Here is a 17,294-nt window from a genome sequence, read left to right on the forward strand (position 1 = left end):
TTTCTCGCTACCATATCTCGCGTGATTTCCATCAACGACCACATCCCGCGCGGAAACATCAACAATCCATTCACACAACCTGGTACTGTTTGCTTCGTTATTTTTTTATAGTTTATTATAGTCTCTTGCGTGCTGTTAGATACACAAGCACATTCCTTTCTTTAGTTTGTTTTCCCTTACAAGGAGACAAGGGGGACCCTGATGTAAACAAGAAGAAAGTCTTTCTCTGGTCTGCATCCCCATTTGTATTGTGTATTGTGCTGTGTATGTATTGAGCTGTACTGTAGTCTGTAGCTACCCATTCTGCAATCTGTTAATAAAGTTTTCAATCAATCAATCAATGGATTAGATGATTAGATTATATTTTTTATATCTGAATACCTGTATGTTGTGTATGTCATAAATGCCATTATGAATTGAAAATGGGGGACCCTGATGTAAACAAAACGAAAGTCTTTCTCTGGTCTGCATCCCCATTTGTACTGTACTGTGTACCCATTCTGCAATCTGTTCATTAAAGTTTTCAATCAATCAATAATGGACACAAGCAATTGATGTGGAGATTAATACTCATGTCTTGTTTAGATTAGATTGGATTCAAATGTATTGTCATCATACAGCACAAGTACAATATAACGAAAATAAGTTTGGCATCCAACCAGAGTGCAAATGTAACAGTAACGTGCAATAGTAATATCCATGTACAGGTGTTTAAACTGGGTATAGAATATATAAATGAGTACTGCTGAGTAATAATGCTAATCAGATGTATACAGAGTTGTAGTATTAATATGTACAGTGATGCAGGTATAAAGACACTATGGTTGTAAGTCGTACTGGCCAGCAGTGTAACTAGTAAGAGTAGGTAAGGGATAATGTACAGATAAGATAAGATAATCCTTTATTGATCCCCTAGGGGAAATTCAGGTGTCAGAGCAGCATGGGGGGGGGGGGGGGGGGGGGGTGTACAGGGTGGGGGATGCAGGGATGCATAGATTCACAGTACAGTACAATATAGTAATATAAAATATAATAATAATAAAGTAATATAAAAAGTAATAAATAAGGTAATATAAAATAGTAATATAAAATTACAAACACAAGATAGACCAGTGTTATGAAGTCTCTAGTGCAAAGAATCAAGATAGAACCAAGGTAGTTATTGATGTGAGTCTCTAGTTCTCATGTCCCGAGTTGAGACAGTGATAACTCTGGCAGCAGAACCGGCCACCCGAGCCCTTTATTGTAGAGCCTGATGGCTGCCGGTATAAAGGACCGGCCCAGGCGGTTTGTCGGGGGGGATGAGCTATTCATTCTGGCCAGCTCCTTGTAGAGGGGGTGAGAGGGGTTCTCCAGGATGGCTTCTAGCTTTTTCCTCATCCTCCTGTCAGCCACCACCTCTAGATTATCCAGCTCACCACCCACTACTGAGCTAGCCTTCTTCACCAGCTTGCTGGAGACCCTCGAGTTGATGTTGCCCCCCAGCACACCACAGCAAAAAAAACTGTGACAAGTTTCACCATTGGTTGAGGGGACACCAGTTAACAGTATGGACTGATAACAACCCGTTAACGTACATCTTGTCCAAGGCAAAACTGGATGCGTGTGAACAGAGATGGGTTGCTAAGCTAGCCCCATACCAGTTTGACATCAAATACATCCCTGGTCCCAAAAATATTGTTGCAGATGCCCTGAGCAGAGAGCCGTTCATCCGGCCTAGTGCACTCCATCGTCTGACGAGGGTTGCGTACAAGGCATTGCTGGGTGAAGCTGATGCTGTGCGCACAGAACAGGTTCAGGATGTGTTCCGTTGGTCTAATCATCCATTCGACGTTACCTCCGATGTTGAGCCTGCAGTGGCATGCCAGTGTGTGACTGTTTCCCAACCTGGTGCCCTTTCGAGACAGGAAGTAGCAGCTGTTTTTGAGTCACACAAGCTGCAGAACAGTGATATGGGGCCCAATGCGCTGCTGCTGCCACAGCTTCTTCAGATAGTTATGCCATCAGAAGAGATTTGTGGAGAGGTGCTGTCGCATGATCAACTCATGAATAAGCAAAAAGATGACCATGTGTTAAACAAAGTGATTTCCTTTGTTGAGAGAGGACGAACACCTTCAAGAAGAGAGCGTGCTCAGGAGTCTGTTGATGTCCTTCGTTCACTGAGGGGCTGGGATAAGCTAACAATGAGGAGGGGTGTGCTGTATCACCTGTCAAGGAACACAGTTACAAAGAAGAAGACGTACCTGTATGTGGTCCCCGCTTCGCTGCAAGCCATGGTGTTGAAAGGTGTCCATGACGAGGCTGGTCACCAGGGCCAACAGCGGACTTTGTACCTTACCAGACAGCGGTTTTACTGGCAAGGCCTGGAGAAAGATGTGAGGGAGTATGTGAGGTGCTGTCGGCGATGCGTGATGAGCAAGACTCCTGAGCCTGAAGCCAGAGCACCATTGGAGAACATCATAACGACTGAGCCCCTTGAACTTGTGAGCATAGACTTCTGGTGTGCTGAGGATTCTGCAAACAAGTCCTTGGATGTGCTCGTTGCTACTGACCATTTCACGAAGATGGCACACGCCTTTTTGTGCCCAAATCAAACTGCTAAGGCTGTGGCTCATCAGTTGTGGCATAACTATTTCTGTGTGTATGGCTTTCCGAGACTCATTCACTCGGATAGGGGAGCCAATTTTGAGAGTGCTTTGATTGCTGAGCTCTTGGATGTTGCTGGTGTTCAAAAGTCCCATACGACACCTTATGGGCAATGGATCATGTGAGAGGATGAATAGGACTCTGGGCAACATGATAAGGGCGCTGCCTCCAAAAGCAAAGCACAGATGGCCGCAGGCACTCAAGTCTCTCACATTCGCCTACAATTGCACTATCCATGAGACCACCGGATATGCACCATTCTTGCTAATCTTTGGCAGAATACCGAGACTGACCTGTTGACATGGTCTTCAGTACGGTTCTGGACAACCCTGAGGTTGTGAACTATGATAAGTACGTCCAGCTCTTGCGGAAGGATCTGAAGGAAGCTATGGGAATAGCACAAGCCACGGCAGTCTAAGAACACCTGGAGGCGGGACACTGAGGCGGAGCTCAAGAGACGAGGAACTACCTGGGGGGAGGCAGAAAGTACAGCCCAAAGCCGTGTTGGATGGAGAAAAGTTGTAGATGGCCTATGACTAGTCACTGTGTGTTGTTGTAGCCACCGGGTAAATCGCGATTTTTTTATTAGTTTGTCATGACAAACCAATTACATAATCCAACATATGTGTAAAGGCACAACATATTCCAGTTAACGGTATATTTTTTTAATGATTCATTACGGCGCAATCAATACTTCCATGCGTTCGGGACCTCCATGTTTTGGGGGTATTCATCAGAAAAATCGGATCCGGGATTCGGCTCCCATCAGTCGGGCAAGAACTGCGGGTTTTCAGCCTCTCTCCTCTCTCCTGGAGCTTAAGGGGGAGCTTAGTATTCCTGCCTCCGAGGAGCGCGTCACGGCTCATGCGCATGCGTGCGCTCGGCCAATCAGAGCAATTCAGAGCAACGCGGAAGGGCATGTTGGTTGCCTAAAGTGTTCACGCGTCCCGAGCGCAGTGTTGCAGCTGAGGGAGTCCGCCGACTCGCGCTCTGATCAAACAATAGCGCAGTGTTGCACATTCACCACAAGGTGGCAGCATGGGATCATTTATCAGATTGAAAACGAGTTAAGAGTTTTCACTCTGGTAGCAGAGCGCAATACCGCACATACGCCACAAGGTGGCAATGTTGATCTATTTATCAGAACGAACACATCATTGTGTTCCCATTTGATTTGAGTTGAGCAGGGATTTAGGACATTTTTATTCAACTACTCTAGTTATCTGTACTACTGTGGTTTTTGGTCATTCCTAATACACTTTCACACAGGTTTCTTGACTCGCAGTAGTATCGCTACGTGCCACAGTCACTTCACAACACTTGAAGTCCATGGTGACTGGATATTACTCACAATACCTCCACTACATGAATGAGCACATGCACTGAGGCCATTGGTGAAACCGTTCTTTCCTTTCTTACGTATCTCTGCAGGTCATTATAGTCTCAGGCCTCTAACAACCTGCTGCCATGTTTGCGTGTGAGGACCCAGCCGTCTGGAGGGAGCTGTACGGCAAATACTGGGAAGTGCTGGAGGCCAAATCCCTCGGGAAGAAGGGCAAGAATTCTGGCAAACTACTGGAACTGGATAAATGGTGATTACAGTCCGAGAGATCTGTTCACAACCACGACTCCAGTGCTGTATTCATTCATTTTACTCCGTCTATTCAATTTTACTCTTTTATTACCGTCTATTTTAAAATAGTCTATATTATGTGTATCAGTGATAATCAAACCATAAACAAAGGGGCCTATTGCGATGTTAGATCCTAATATGAAAAAACTAGGTGATTTGGGGTTCTGTGTCTTACCTTGACTTTGTCTATTTAGCTGCTATCTATTTCATGCTCGTTTTATACTTATTTTATGTCTGCACTTTATGCATTGCTCTTGATGTGATTTGGTGTTCTGTGCCTTACCTTGACTTTGTATTTTTTGCTGCTGTGAAGCACTTTGAGCTGCAATTCTTATATGAAAGGTGCTATACAAATAACGTTTATTATTATTATTATTATTCAATTTAACCTGATCTAGTCAGAAGAAGAAAGGCATGTGACCTCTGACCTCTGTGTCACTGCCCAGGTATCAGGAGGCGCTGCCTGCTGCCATCGCCAGTCGACCCGACAGATATGTCGCTCTGTCAGAGCTGATTAAAATAATGGAGTGGAAGCTCACTGTAAGTATAATGCCTCATCTCCACTAGTCAGGGTTTAGCCGTGCTGTGGCCTCGTCTCCACTAGCCAGGGTTTAGCCGCACTGTGGCCTCGTCTCCACTAGCCAGGGTTTAGCCGTGCTGTGTCCTTGTCTCCACTAGCCAGGGTTTAGCCGTGCTGTGGCCTCGTCTCCACTAGCCAGGGTTTAGCCGTGCTGTGGCCTCGTCTCCACTAGCCAGGGTTTAGCCATGCTGTGGTCTCGTCTCCACTAGCCAGGGTTTAGCCATGCTGTGGCCTCGTCTGGCACACCGTGTTGTTGTTGTTAGAACCTGGCCAAACCTGGCTGGATCCTCGGCTGAGACAGCCACCTTTCACAAGGTGAGCCAAAAGCCGGCTAGGAGTATTGTATCATCGTGGTAATCATGTACATTTTGAAAAGGTTGCCTAGCAACCGGAGAGGTTACAAGAAACACAATGGAGACACAAACCCAACCGTACCATACCATGCTAGACCATGGCTAGGCCCAGCCAGGCTGAACATAGCTAATGATGAGATGAGACAAGATATTCCTTTATTGAAAAGAATAATCAGCATGGGGGAGGGGAGGTACAGGTACAGGCAGGGTAATAGTAGAAAGACATAAATATAGGCAATAACATTTGATCTGAATATACAAATATGAGAAAAATAAACAGTGTAAACAAAGGTGCAGATGAGGGTCTGTATCTGTTAAACTTTATGTAATGAAGATGAGGCACAAGTTTTTTTTGATCCACTTTTTCTCCCATTTTCTATATTTTCTCCCATCCCAATTTCGTATCATCCAATTCAACCCTCCCCTGTCACGAACGCTGTTTCTTGCCTCCCACAAGCCGGCTGCAATGTGGACTAAGTCATACATAGCACAAGTCCCCTCCGGTACGTGAGGTAACAGCAGTCGCATCTTTTCACCTGCGCAGCTCGATCTCTCAGTGGCGAGGAGTAACGCGTGGGAGGCTCACGCTGCCCCCGACACTTCCTGATTCTACTGCGCAGGCGCACCAACCGACCTGTAGGAGTCGCTGTCCACAACGCCCGATCCCCACCCATCAGTTTCCCACCCCCTAATACGGCCAATGTGTATTAGTATGAACGACCAGCTAAACTGAAAGCAATGTGGAGCGCTGGGCTCGAACAGGCGAGCCCAGCGTCTCTGCATTCGTGGCGAGCGCCTTGCCCACTACGCCACGTAGCCGCCCAAGATGAGGCACAAGTTATACACATTATAAAGTCATAATAATCCCACATGAGCTCAATACAGCCAGATATTATACCATTTCTGAAATATGTTTAGTGTGGAAATAAGGCCATCAACTCTTTCCAGATATCGTCTACCACCGGTGAGCAGCACTCGATACAAACCGCCCTGTCGGCTCTCTCTCTCCTCCCTGATTGGCCCCATGTGTTCCCTCTCTCTCTCCCCTGATTGTGTTCTCTCTCTCTCTCTCCTCCCCTCCCTGATTGGCCCCATATGTTCTTTCTATCTCTCTCTCTCCTCCCTGATTGGCCCCATGTGTTCTCTCTCTCTCTCTCCTCCCCTGATTGGTGCAGAGGGGGAAGTTCCGCCCTCGGCTGCAGCAGCTGGTGGCCGACAACACCAAGTATGCGGTGGATGCGTGTTCCAGGATGGCGTTCAGCCTCCTCCCCGACACCCAGGCTGCCATCGCGGAGCTCTGCATCCTCAAGGGCCTGGGCCCCGCCACGGCCTCAGGTGGGTGCCACACGCCACACACTCTCTGGTCTGTTGATACTGTGGAACTTGTGTGTGTGTGTCCTCTCAGTAGATTAGTTGGGAAAACAATTCACCCTGGATAATTGTCTCAGTGACCCTCGTAATGGACCGACTGATTGCCTTCTCATTAAGTACGCAGGAATAAAGAGCTTAGCCGGCAGGACCGAGTGTCTGCGAGTCTCCAGGCTCTGTTTGGGATGTAGTTAATATCCAAACATATTGACCGCGCGTGGTCTGGGGGCCACAGTGGTTGCGTTCACACTGCAAGTCTTACTGATCAATTCTGATTTATTGCTTAGATCGGATTTTTTTCGTTTGTTTGGCTGTTCACATTATGAATGGTAAATGGTGCATTTATACAGCTTTTATCCAAAGTGCTTTACAATTTGTTCCTCACATTTGGGGGAACAAGTTGCTCAGGAGGTAGAGCGGTCGTCTGGTAGTCGGAAAGTTCCCGGTTTGATTCCCCTCTCCTCCCGGGCAGCGTGTCGAAGTGTCCTTGAGCAAGACACTTAACCCCTAACTGCTCCCGATGAGCAGGTCGGCACCTTGCATGGTTGAAAACATCAGACTCCTTGTGATTTGTGCCGTTAAAAAAAAACTGATCTGAGTCACATATGAGCAAAGAAATCAGATTTGGGGCTACTTTCGCCTGCAGTGTTTCTTTTTTTTTAACCTTTATTTAACCAGGAAGTCCCATTGAGATACAAGATCTCTTTTGCAAGGGAGACCTGGTCAAGATGACCGCAATAACATTTGCAATATGTCTCAGACAGCAATAAAATGTGCGGTACATCACACAAGAACATAATAAAAGTGCATGTATACAATATACATTACATCACATGTAAACACAAAAACACAAAACAAGAGTACATAATAGTAAAAGTGTATGACAGTAAAATACAGGGTAATACAGTAATTTTGCAGTTGGGACCCGACTACAGAAAGCAGCAACATTCTTCTTGTAGGAAGTTATGTAATACAGGTTTAAATTAGCAGAGAGAGACCAGGGTATCTAAGTGGATATGGTCCTGTAGCCCATTCCATGACGAAGGTGTGAAGCTTGAAAAAGCTGTTCTTCCTAGTTCAGTGTGTATTCTCTTTTTTTTTTTTTTTTTTTTTAAGTAGCCATCTTGTGGACCTGGTATGGTAGCTGCTAGAGGCTAAGCTAATTAGATTGGAAAGATATAGGGGATGCTTCCCTAGGATGTATCCAGTCAGGGAACAAAATAAGTACCCACCAACCGCCAATGGCGGGCAGATTTAAGGTTTGGCGACTAACAATGAGAGGTCTGCGTGTAGTTCATATCGATACTCTTATTTTTTTTGTATCCACTTTTTCTCCCATTTTTTCTATATTTTCTCCCATCCCAATTTCGTATCATCCAATTCAACCCTCCCCTGTCACGAACGCTGTTTCTTGCCTCCCACAAGTCGGCTGCAATGTGGACTAAGTCATACATAGCACAAGTCCCCTCCGGTACTTGAGGTAACAGCAGTCGCATCTTTTCACCTGCGCAGCTCGATCTCTCAGTGGCGAGGAGTAACGCGTGGGAGGCTCACGCTGCCCCCGACACTTCCTGATTCTACTGCGCAAGCGCACCAACCGACCTGTAGGAGTCGCTGTCCACAACGCCCGATCCCCACCCATCAGTTTCCCACCCCCTAATACGGCCAATGTGTATTAGTATGAACGACCAGCTAAACTGAAAGCAATGTGGAGCGCTGGGCTCGAACAGGCGAGCCCAGCGTCTCCGCATTCGTGGCGAGCGCCTTGCCCACTACGCCACGTAGCCGCCCATCGATACTCTTATTTTGAAAATCCTGTGCGGGTCTCATTTCCGCCCCAAGCGCAACTCCAGTCATAATATCTATGGCTCCGGCAGCTAGCAACGTTCGGTTCATATGATACTCTTATTTTGAAAAAACCCGTGGCAACTCCGCGAGTCATATCCGCCCAGTCCGTGCTGTCTGCTGGCATTAAGAGCAGGGCTACACAGCAGTGCCGATAACCGATTCATTCATATAATTTCCTCTCATCCACTTCTGTCAGCAGCAGTGCACTGCACACAGCAGAGACTATCTTTGCTTCGCTACTACAGAAGGCGAGAGCCGCGTCACAGTTATCAACAAACAGGGAAGTCGAGGAGGAGGAGACATGAATAGAATTGATCAACTGGCTAACGATAGTAGCCGCTGGCTAACGTTAGCCAGTTAGCCGTTGAGCTAACGCTAAACTACAGTATCTAACAGGGGCGTTTTTAGGGTTAGACATTTTTTTTTTACACACAGAAATACGCAATTTTAGAGTAATTAGAGACGAATACTGAAGAACTAGATTAGATTTTTTTTAAAGTGAGGTCCAGGTCCATGAGAGGGATATGGGCAGTCCCCATAGAAAATTCAAAGTTAACAGGACCAAATCATCAGTTTCTTATTTATTTATTTAACCTTTATTTAGCCAGATAAAACATTGATATGGTCCAAGAGGTCCCAACGAGAGTACAAATATACATATATATACATACATACATATATACATATATATATACATATACATACATACACACATATACACCAATAACAGAATAAAAACACAGTTAAGAATCATACACATAAGCAAATAAACAAACAAACATTATGCACAGCCTATGTACAAAATAAATAAACAGTTAATCTCTAGTCTTTACAGTTTTCTTCGATTGCATAAACACTCAAATCAAAAGTATTACACAATTATCAAAACCTTACACTCAAGGAGCAAAACATAGGCCCAGATTTGCACCCCTATAAGCACAAAGTCAGCCTCACACTTTTTGCCAAACAATACACACAGTGATTTGCAAAACACTAAACACACTTGCATTACATTACACATATAATGTCAAATTACCACACATATGAGCCAATTGGTTAAACACAGCAATCAGATGCACAAACACATTGCTTAATTGTAGATACACCAATCAGGTTTAAGCACTATAAAAATGCAGCAGGTGAGTTCACCTGTCTTCAACCAAAATGGAAGGAGAGTGAAGTACTGTACACAGAGAACGTGAAAATATACAATACATAATAATAATTTATAATAATTTAGGACCTGCTCCGAGGTCATCAATTGGCACACATGCGATGCATGCATGCAATTCGTATCTGCGATTAACCCATCCCGTCGTCCTTCCCCCCCAAGGGCAGCCGGGAGCAAGTTTCAAGTTTCTTTAATAGTTGTCATACAGAAGTACAGAATACTTTTGTACAAAATGCTTCTTACTGTTGCGCTCCAGAGACTGTGCATGCCAAGATAAGTATGAAATAAAAACATAGTAAAAATTAGAAGAAAAAAAAGAGGTCACAGTGTTCAGTTTAGACATATGTACAATGTTCGTAGACGTAGTTACCATACAATATACAATACTGTGCAGTGTACTAATATACAATACTATATAGTGCAAGGCATAAATGGACGAGGTGCAGTTTAGGTACAATTCACAGTAGGTGTACGAGTTGTAGTGCAAATCCTTTATCAATAAATATAAAGTGTAAGTGTGTTTGTGTGATCTAAAGTGTGGAGAGTGGGTGCTGCAGTGTGTTGTTTGTTTGAGTGAGTGTGTGTGTGCGTGTGGGTGTGTGTGCTGTGTGCATTTGATGGTTGTTGCATAGTGATTATTGTTCGTTTAGCGATTATTGTTCGTTTAGCAGCCTGATGGCCTGGGGATAGAAGCTCCTTCTGAGTCTTTCTGTGCTCGCCATAAGACTCCGGTATCGCTTGCCTGACGGCAGCAGTTCAAAGAGGCAGTTGTTCGGGTGGCTCGAGTCCTTAATAATTCTCTTAGCCTTCCCCTTGCACCGCTTGTTGTAAATGTTCTGGAGGGTGGGAAGCCCCCCTCTAATTGTGCGTTCGGCTGAACGTGTCACTCTTTGTAGTCTGCTACGGTCTTGTGCAGTGCTATTCCCAAACCAGGAGGTGATGTTGCCGGTCAGGATGCTCTCTATTGTACATGAGTAGAAGTTCCTAAGGATCTTCTGACTGACTTGGAACTTCCTTAGGCGCCTGAGGAAGTAGAGGCGTTGTCGTGCCTTCTTCACAACACTGTCAATGTGTGTGGTCCATGTCAAGTCCTCGGATATGTGGGCTCCGAGGTACTTGAAACTGTTCACTCTCTCAACTGGTGCCCCGTCGATGCTGAGGGGGCTGTAGTCCTTGACCCCCGACCTCCTGAAGTCCACAATCATCTCTTTTGTTTTGCTGACGTTCAGGGAGAGGCAGTTCTCCTGACACCACTGTGACAGGTTCTCTACCTCTTCCAGGTAGGCCCTTTCGTCGTTGGCAGAGATCAGGCCCACCACTACTGTGTCATCAGCAAATTTGATGATGGTGTTGTTGTTCCGCTGTGCTACGCAGTCATGTGTGTACAGGGAGTAGAGGAGGGGGCTCAGAACACAGCCCTGGGGGGCCCCTATGTTGAGCGTGATGGATGAGGAGGTGCAGTTGCCGGCTCTTACCACCTGGGGTCTGCCCGTCAGGAAGTCCAGGACCCACTGGCACAGGTCATAGTTCAAGCCCAGGTCCCTGAGCTTGGCTATGAGTTTGGAGGGGACTATGGTATTGAATGCTGAGCTGTAGTCGATGAACAGCATTCTCACATAGTTCCCCTTCCTCTTGTCCAGATGTGATGCTGCTGTGTGCAGCACATGGGCTATGGCGTCCTCCGTGGACCTGTTGGGGCGATATGCAAATTGCAGAGGGTCCAGGTTGATTGGGAGGGAGGAACAGATGTAGCCCTTCACTAGCTTCTCAAAGCACTTCATGGCTATGGAGGTGAGGGCTACAGGGCGGTAGTCGTTGAGGCAAGCGGGCGTAGATTTTTTGGGTACAGGGATGATGGTGGACTTCTTCAGACAGGTGGGGATGACGGCCTGTTCCAAGGACAGGTTGAAGATGTCAGTGAATACCGGGGCCAGTTGGTCGGCACAGACTTTTAGGACGCGGCCGGGGATGCCGTCCGGTCCTGCTGCCTTCCTGATATCCACTTTTTTAAAGATCCGTCTCACCTCATGCTCTGTTACCCTGAACACTGAGTCTCCATCAGCAGACCCCCCCCCCCCCATTGCCGTGGTTTGTAGGCTGGTGTTGTTATTCACAGCCTCAAACCTCGCATAGAAGGAGTTGAGATCATTTGCTAAGGAGATGTCACTGTTCAGTTTGAGGGGGGTACCTTTGTAGTCTGTCATTGTTCTGAGGCCCTGCCACATGCCTCTAGAGTCAGCCTGTTCAAACTGAAGTTCAACTTTATCCTTGTAACGCCGTTTTGCCTCTATTACTGCTCTCCTGACGTTGTATCTTGCCATCTTGTGTTCTTCCATGTTGCCTGTCACCAGCCCGGTGTTGTATGCTGATGTGCGCACTTTCAGAGCCTCACGGACGGATTTGTCTACCCAGGGCTTTTGGTTTGGGTAGATATTAATTTTGGTGGTGGGGATTATTACTTCTACCTGAGTACAGACATAGTCAATCACCGTTTCGGTGTATTCGTTAATATTGGCTGTGTTATCACGGAGTACACTCCATTCTGTGCTTCCCAGCACTGCTTGGAGTGACTCTACTGACGTCACGGTCCAACGCTTAACCTCTCGCGAGACCACCGGCGTTCGCTTGAGACACTGTTTGTACTTAGGCAAAAGAAAAATTGCTGCGTGATCGCTTTTACCGAATGGACTAAGAGCCTGTGACTTGTACCCATTCTTAAATTGCGAGTATACATGGTCTAATATGTTCTCGCCTCTGGTGGGACAGGTCACATGCTGATAGAAATTCGGCAGCACCTTTTTAAGACGCGCGCTGTTGAAATCCCCCAGGCAGACAGGCACAACGTGAGCCGCGCCAGGGGACCAATCCAAGTGCTCCTGTCCGTCTTCGTCAAGGACGCCACAGCGTTAGCGATCTTGTTGTTGTGCATGTTTTTCCATTGGGTTTATCTTATCGGGGGGGAAACCCTTGCGAGCACGGGGAGAACATGCAAACTCCACACAGAAAGGCCTGGGAGATACCCCACCTGGGTAACTGGCACCATGGAAACCTGGTCCCCAAGCGGGATTCGAACCCTGGACCTTCTTGCTGTGAGGCGACAGTGTTAACCACTACACCACCGTGCCGTACATTCACCAAACACTACACAAGACAACCAATGATGCAGACTGATGAAAATATAAATGTTCTCTCCATATACCCAAATCAGTCAACATGGAGAATCACAACAAGAAATCTCTTGCCAGATCCAGCTAGGCAAAGAGATAATGTCTAGTATTTTCTGTACTCTATTTAAATTTTTTCTATTTTTGTTTTACTGTAATTTTAACCTGTACTGGATACAGTATTTTATGTTTGTCTGATATTTGCTGAGCTTACTGTTACTGTGTTATGCACACAGCGACAAGCCCCGGAAGCCCAGGGCTAACGACGCCACTGGTATCTAACTAACTAACGTGACTCTGCAACACCAGTTCCATTAGTGAGGAAATGGGGGGGGGGGGGGGTATATTGAAGACGCTTGACAACAGGTTCAAAGATAACTTCACATTTATTGGCAATTCGTTTAATTTTTTATCGCTTCCTCCAGCCAGGTTCAAACTGTGTTGTTGACAAAAATGCCATCATGGTGTGGTCAACTACGGAGCATCAGAACTCTTCTCTCTCTCTCTCTCTCTCTCTCTCTCTCTCTCTCTCTCTCTCTCTCTCTCTCTCTCTCTCTCTCTCTCTCTCTCTCTCTCTCTCTCTCCGTTCAATGATTTAAAGTGGCCAAAAGTTAAATACTAACTGGATAGTTGATGATAAACATTTAATTTCATTATCTGAAATATTATAAAATCATTAAGTCTGCTATAAGCTATATTGTCTCACAGTGTGTGTATATATACATTGTGTGTGTTTTTAGCTAAAGTGGATGGAAAACATAGGCACCCAATAGTTTTTATATAAATTGTCTTACAGTAGATTATTTGATTTTTAATAATAATATAAGCTGTATAAGGAATACAACCAAATCCTCTGTCATACCATAAAATTGTATCATTATTTTGCATCGTGTTGAATCGCATCGTATCGCCCCGAATCGGATTATGTTGAATCAAATTAGGGCTGGGCGATATGGAAAAAAATCATATCGCGATAACGATATGATAATTTTATTTTATTTCTCGATATCGATAATTATCGAATTGTTATAAGTATAAAAAAAAAAAAACGTTTTTTTTTTTTTAACAACAGATGTATGTTTATTTTGCAGCAATTCTTTGTCATTTAGTGTTACATCCCCTCACACTCCAGTTCTCAGGCTGCAGCTGGTTTAAAAGCTAAAGTAAACCGGCTTCTCTGCTGGCTGTGGCTCCAGAGGAGTTGAACAGTTCTGGCTCTGCTAGTTTATTTTCGATCTTTTGGCGCTTTTTTGGTGGACAAACCACAGCACATGTGCACTGTGACTCGTGACTGGAGTCTAGTTCTTCTAGCACACATAGCCTACTGTGTACAGACGGTTTCAAAATGTATTTTAAATTAGAAAGCAAACAAAATAAATGGACAAGAGAAAAAGAAATCTGAATTTGGTCAGTATTGTCATTTGGACAAGCAAAGCCATTACTTTAAGTTGCAGGCAAGAAAGACAAGTCTGTCCACTGTCTCTGGTTTTAAAACTGCCCTTTTGCAGGTAAAAAAAAAAAAAAAATTAAAAAAAAAACGATTTTTCGTTTTTTTTTTTTATTTCGATATTCGATATCGATTATTAAAATATATCGCGATATTTATCGTTATCGTTATATCGCCCAGCCCTAAATCAAATCGTATCGTATCGTATCGAACACAGGGGTGAATCGTATCGCATCGCCTGGTGCTTCAAATGTATCGTTAATCGTATCGTATCGTTGGCACCGTATCGAGATGCGCATCGCATCGGCCTCAGTGATGGAGATGCACATCCCTGTGTCCCTCCCGACCCCACTTCTATGTTTCAATAAATTATTTTCATTTAAAACTATTAACGCTGACTCATTCCTTTAGTCCACTCAAAATTATGCTAATATTCCTTATGTTGTTTATGATATTAATAAAAAATAGCATATGAGAGTATTACCAGTATATAGTAATAATACCACATGGCGATATACTAAAAAGCTATTTATAATTTTTGGCTGGTAAAAAATCTGCCTGGCTGGTAGTTTTTAAAATCTACCAGCCAAATGGCTGGTAAGTCAAAAAGTTAATTTTGTTCCCTGTATCCAGTGTAGCGTGGCCTGATGGTTTGTTTTTATCTGCAGCTGTGCTGGCAGCCGGGGCGCCGGACCAGGTAGCGTTCATGGCTGATGAGGCAGTGGAAAGTGTACCTGGGCTGAGCCTCCAGTACACAGCCAAGCACTACGCCCTCTACCTGGACAAGATGGTGGAGCGCACAAAAACACTCAACAAAGGTGAGGTAGTGGCTGAGAGGTTAGGTTGGACTTATTGCAGTAACACTGCTGTACTTTCCAAGTATGTAACCTAACCTGTACTGGTTTACTGCAGTGCCTGCATGTGTATACTGTTATGTGTATGTATACTAGGGCTGCTTGATTATGGCAAAAATCACGATTATTAAACACGGTTACTCACTAATTTGAAAACATCATATGACGACGACTCGATTAGTTTTACCTTTCTTCTCGACCAAAGTCATGCCTTTCTGTCATCTTCTACAAGTTACCAAGGAGTCCAAGGACGCTTAGAGATAACTGGAGAAACGCACTGTGGCCCCTCCTCCCTCTCAACACCAGCTTAAACTACTGTTTGGGCTTGGTGTGTGTGTGCGCCAAGGAAGGGTGTGCTGCATTTACAACATGAGACAGAATGAGAGCAACACGGCATGCTGCACAATAATAATTTTACCTCGATTATCTTGTTTTCATGATTGTGGGAAACCAAAATTGAAAATTGAAACTGGTTAATCACCCAATCCTAGTGTAAACTGTCTCTCTTTGCTGTGATGAGAAAGTAAAAAGACACCGTTGACCGTAATCTAGTGAGAGTTGAGCTTATTTGCTTTAGTTGTTTTATGAAGGCTCTTTTCAACATGTCGCTGATGTCTGTACTGACGTGATGTCTGCTTCTCCTCCTACTCCTCAGTGGACAGCCAGCCGGACTGGACGCCCCACAGGGTAGAGTTGTGTCTGTGGACATGGACGGTAGCCAATCAGCTGCAGATCCCGCTCCACCTCTCGGTCGACGTGACGGGCAGCGGTGTCCATGACGACAAGGACGACGAGGACTCAGACCAAAAACCCCGTAAGAAGAGGAGGACCAAGTGAACCTTTATTAACCCTTTCACTACCACTAGTGTGGTTCAAGTTCCTTTTATTGTTATGGTTGTGAAAGGGTTAACCCTTTGTCGTGTGAAACTGTTAATGTTCATGTGTACTTTAGTGTCCTGTGTCTTATTCTTCAGGAGCAAATCATTGTTTCACAGGAAAAGGGGTCTGTTGGGCTTGTGTACCAGCTAAGTGATTGTATTTAATTTTTCTACCTAAGTCACTAACTGAATGTTGGATTTGTTGTGTAAAAAGTCTATTGCCCTCATTTAATAAAAGATATGAATACCAGCTAAACCACCATGTCTCATAACAATGGCATTTTATTTGACCTCATACTATACGTCTACCCAAATAGACTGTACTGTATGATAACATGTACAATAGTGCTGTATATGCCATTATATATACATTTATATATTTACATTTAACGGATATATACTTGTATATCCATATCTGTCTGAATATACCTGCATATAACTCATACAACTCTGCATGATAGCATGTACAATAATGCTGTATATACCGTATATATATTTATTTCTACCGTATATATATATATATCTATCCACATCTGTACATACCAGCATATAAACCTTTTTACATATCTGTAGATACTATATCTATATCTGTACATATCCCTTACCTACTCTTACTAGTTACGCTGCTGGCCAGTATAGTGTATTTATACCTGTATCACTGTACATATTAATACTACAACTCTGTACATAGAGCTGATTAGCACTATTACTCAGTATACTCATATTACTAATATAGTACGCAGTAAACAAGACCAAAAGGAGGACGGAGACGTTGCCACAGTATTTTTCTTTATTCATATTGTTTCTAAATTAAAGCAAGTACAGTGAACAGTACAAAATATATATACAATATAAAATGGTTCCGTTTAGAACATTTAAAAAGTACAATAACATGAAATAATTAATGAGGACTTTTGATATAAATTATCCATATTTACATCATTTTGTTTTACTTTAGCTTCTTCGTGACCCAGAGAAAAATAGCTTCTTATTTTCCTTCTTTTTTCTTTGTGTAAACGCTGTTATCGTACAACCTCTGGTCTGGTAATAGGGGCTGGACCTCCTATACGTTTGGCACCTGTTTTTTTATTCAATGCAATAAGTAAGCAGCTCATGAAACCTATCACAGCAGCACAGATACGACCTCACGTTAACCCGTAGCGAGGGAATACCACTATTTAAAAGAAATTATAAACAAAAAGTTCATGTCATTCATGTGGCCTTGGACAGTTCGATCGGTATTTGTGACGTGAACGACTCCTACCGACGTTATAGACGGTTTCAACTTCACGACGTAAACATTCTGAACAGACCCAAGTTTATTTTCTGTTGCAGTGTCAAGGAAACTATGA

The 17,294-nt window shown here is 44.2% G+C and overlaps 1 protein-coding gene across 2 annotated transcripts; it reads left to right on the forward strand.

Annotated features, from left to right (window-relative positions):
* The first annotated feature begins 41 nt into the window (after positions 1-41).
* On the forward strand, positions 42-16,182 carry LOC311235781 (uncharacterized protein). 2 transcript variants are annotated; one of them, XM_084323269.1, is made up of 6 exons: positions 42-82; positions 4,078-4,238; positions 4,726-4,819; positions 6,388-6,547; positions 14,879-15,028; positions 15,720-16,182. In XM_084323269.1, exons 2-6 carry the CDS (start codon positions 4,114-4,116, stop codon positions 15,899-15,901), a joined length of 711 nt encoding a protein of 236 aa, XP_084179395.1. In that variant the 5' UTR covers positions 42-82; positions 4,078-4,113; the 3' UTR covers positions 15,902-16,182. The 2 variants fall into 2 exon arrangements, with proteins under 2 accessions (XP_084179395.1, XP_084179396.1); XM_084323270.1 differs by lacking the exon at positions 42-82 and adding an exon at positions 103-229.
* The last annotated feature ends 1,112 nt before the right edge of the window (positions 16,183-17,294 follow it).

This window comes from Notolepis coatsorum (assembly GCF_963971535.1).
Source record: "Notolepis coatsorum genome assembly, chromosome: 10".
In the NCBI taxonomy this organism is placed as follows: domain Eukaryota; kingdom Metazoa; phylum Chordata; class Actinopteri; order Aulopiformes; family Paralepididae; genus Notolepis; species Notolepis coatsorum.

Bases quoted from the DNA above. Each gene is read 5' to 3' on its own strand.
- LOC311235781 (XM_084323269.1), top strand. From the start codon at position 4,114: ATGTTTGCGTGTGAGGACCCAGCCGTCTGGAGGGAGCTGTACGGCAAA. The intron at 4,239-4,725 runs GTGATTACAGTC...GTCACTGCCCAG, and splicing joins CTACTGGAACTGGATAAATG to GTATCAGGAGGCGCTGCCTG. The intron at 6,548-14,878 runs GTGGGTGCCACA...TTTTATCTGCAG, and splicing joins GGGCCCCGCCACGGCCTCAG to CTGTGCTGGCAGCCGGGGCG.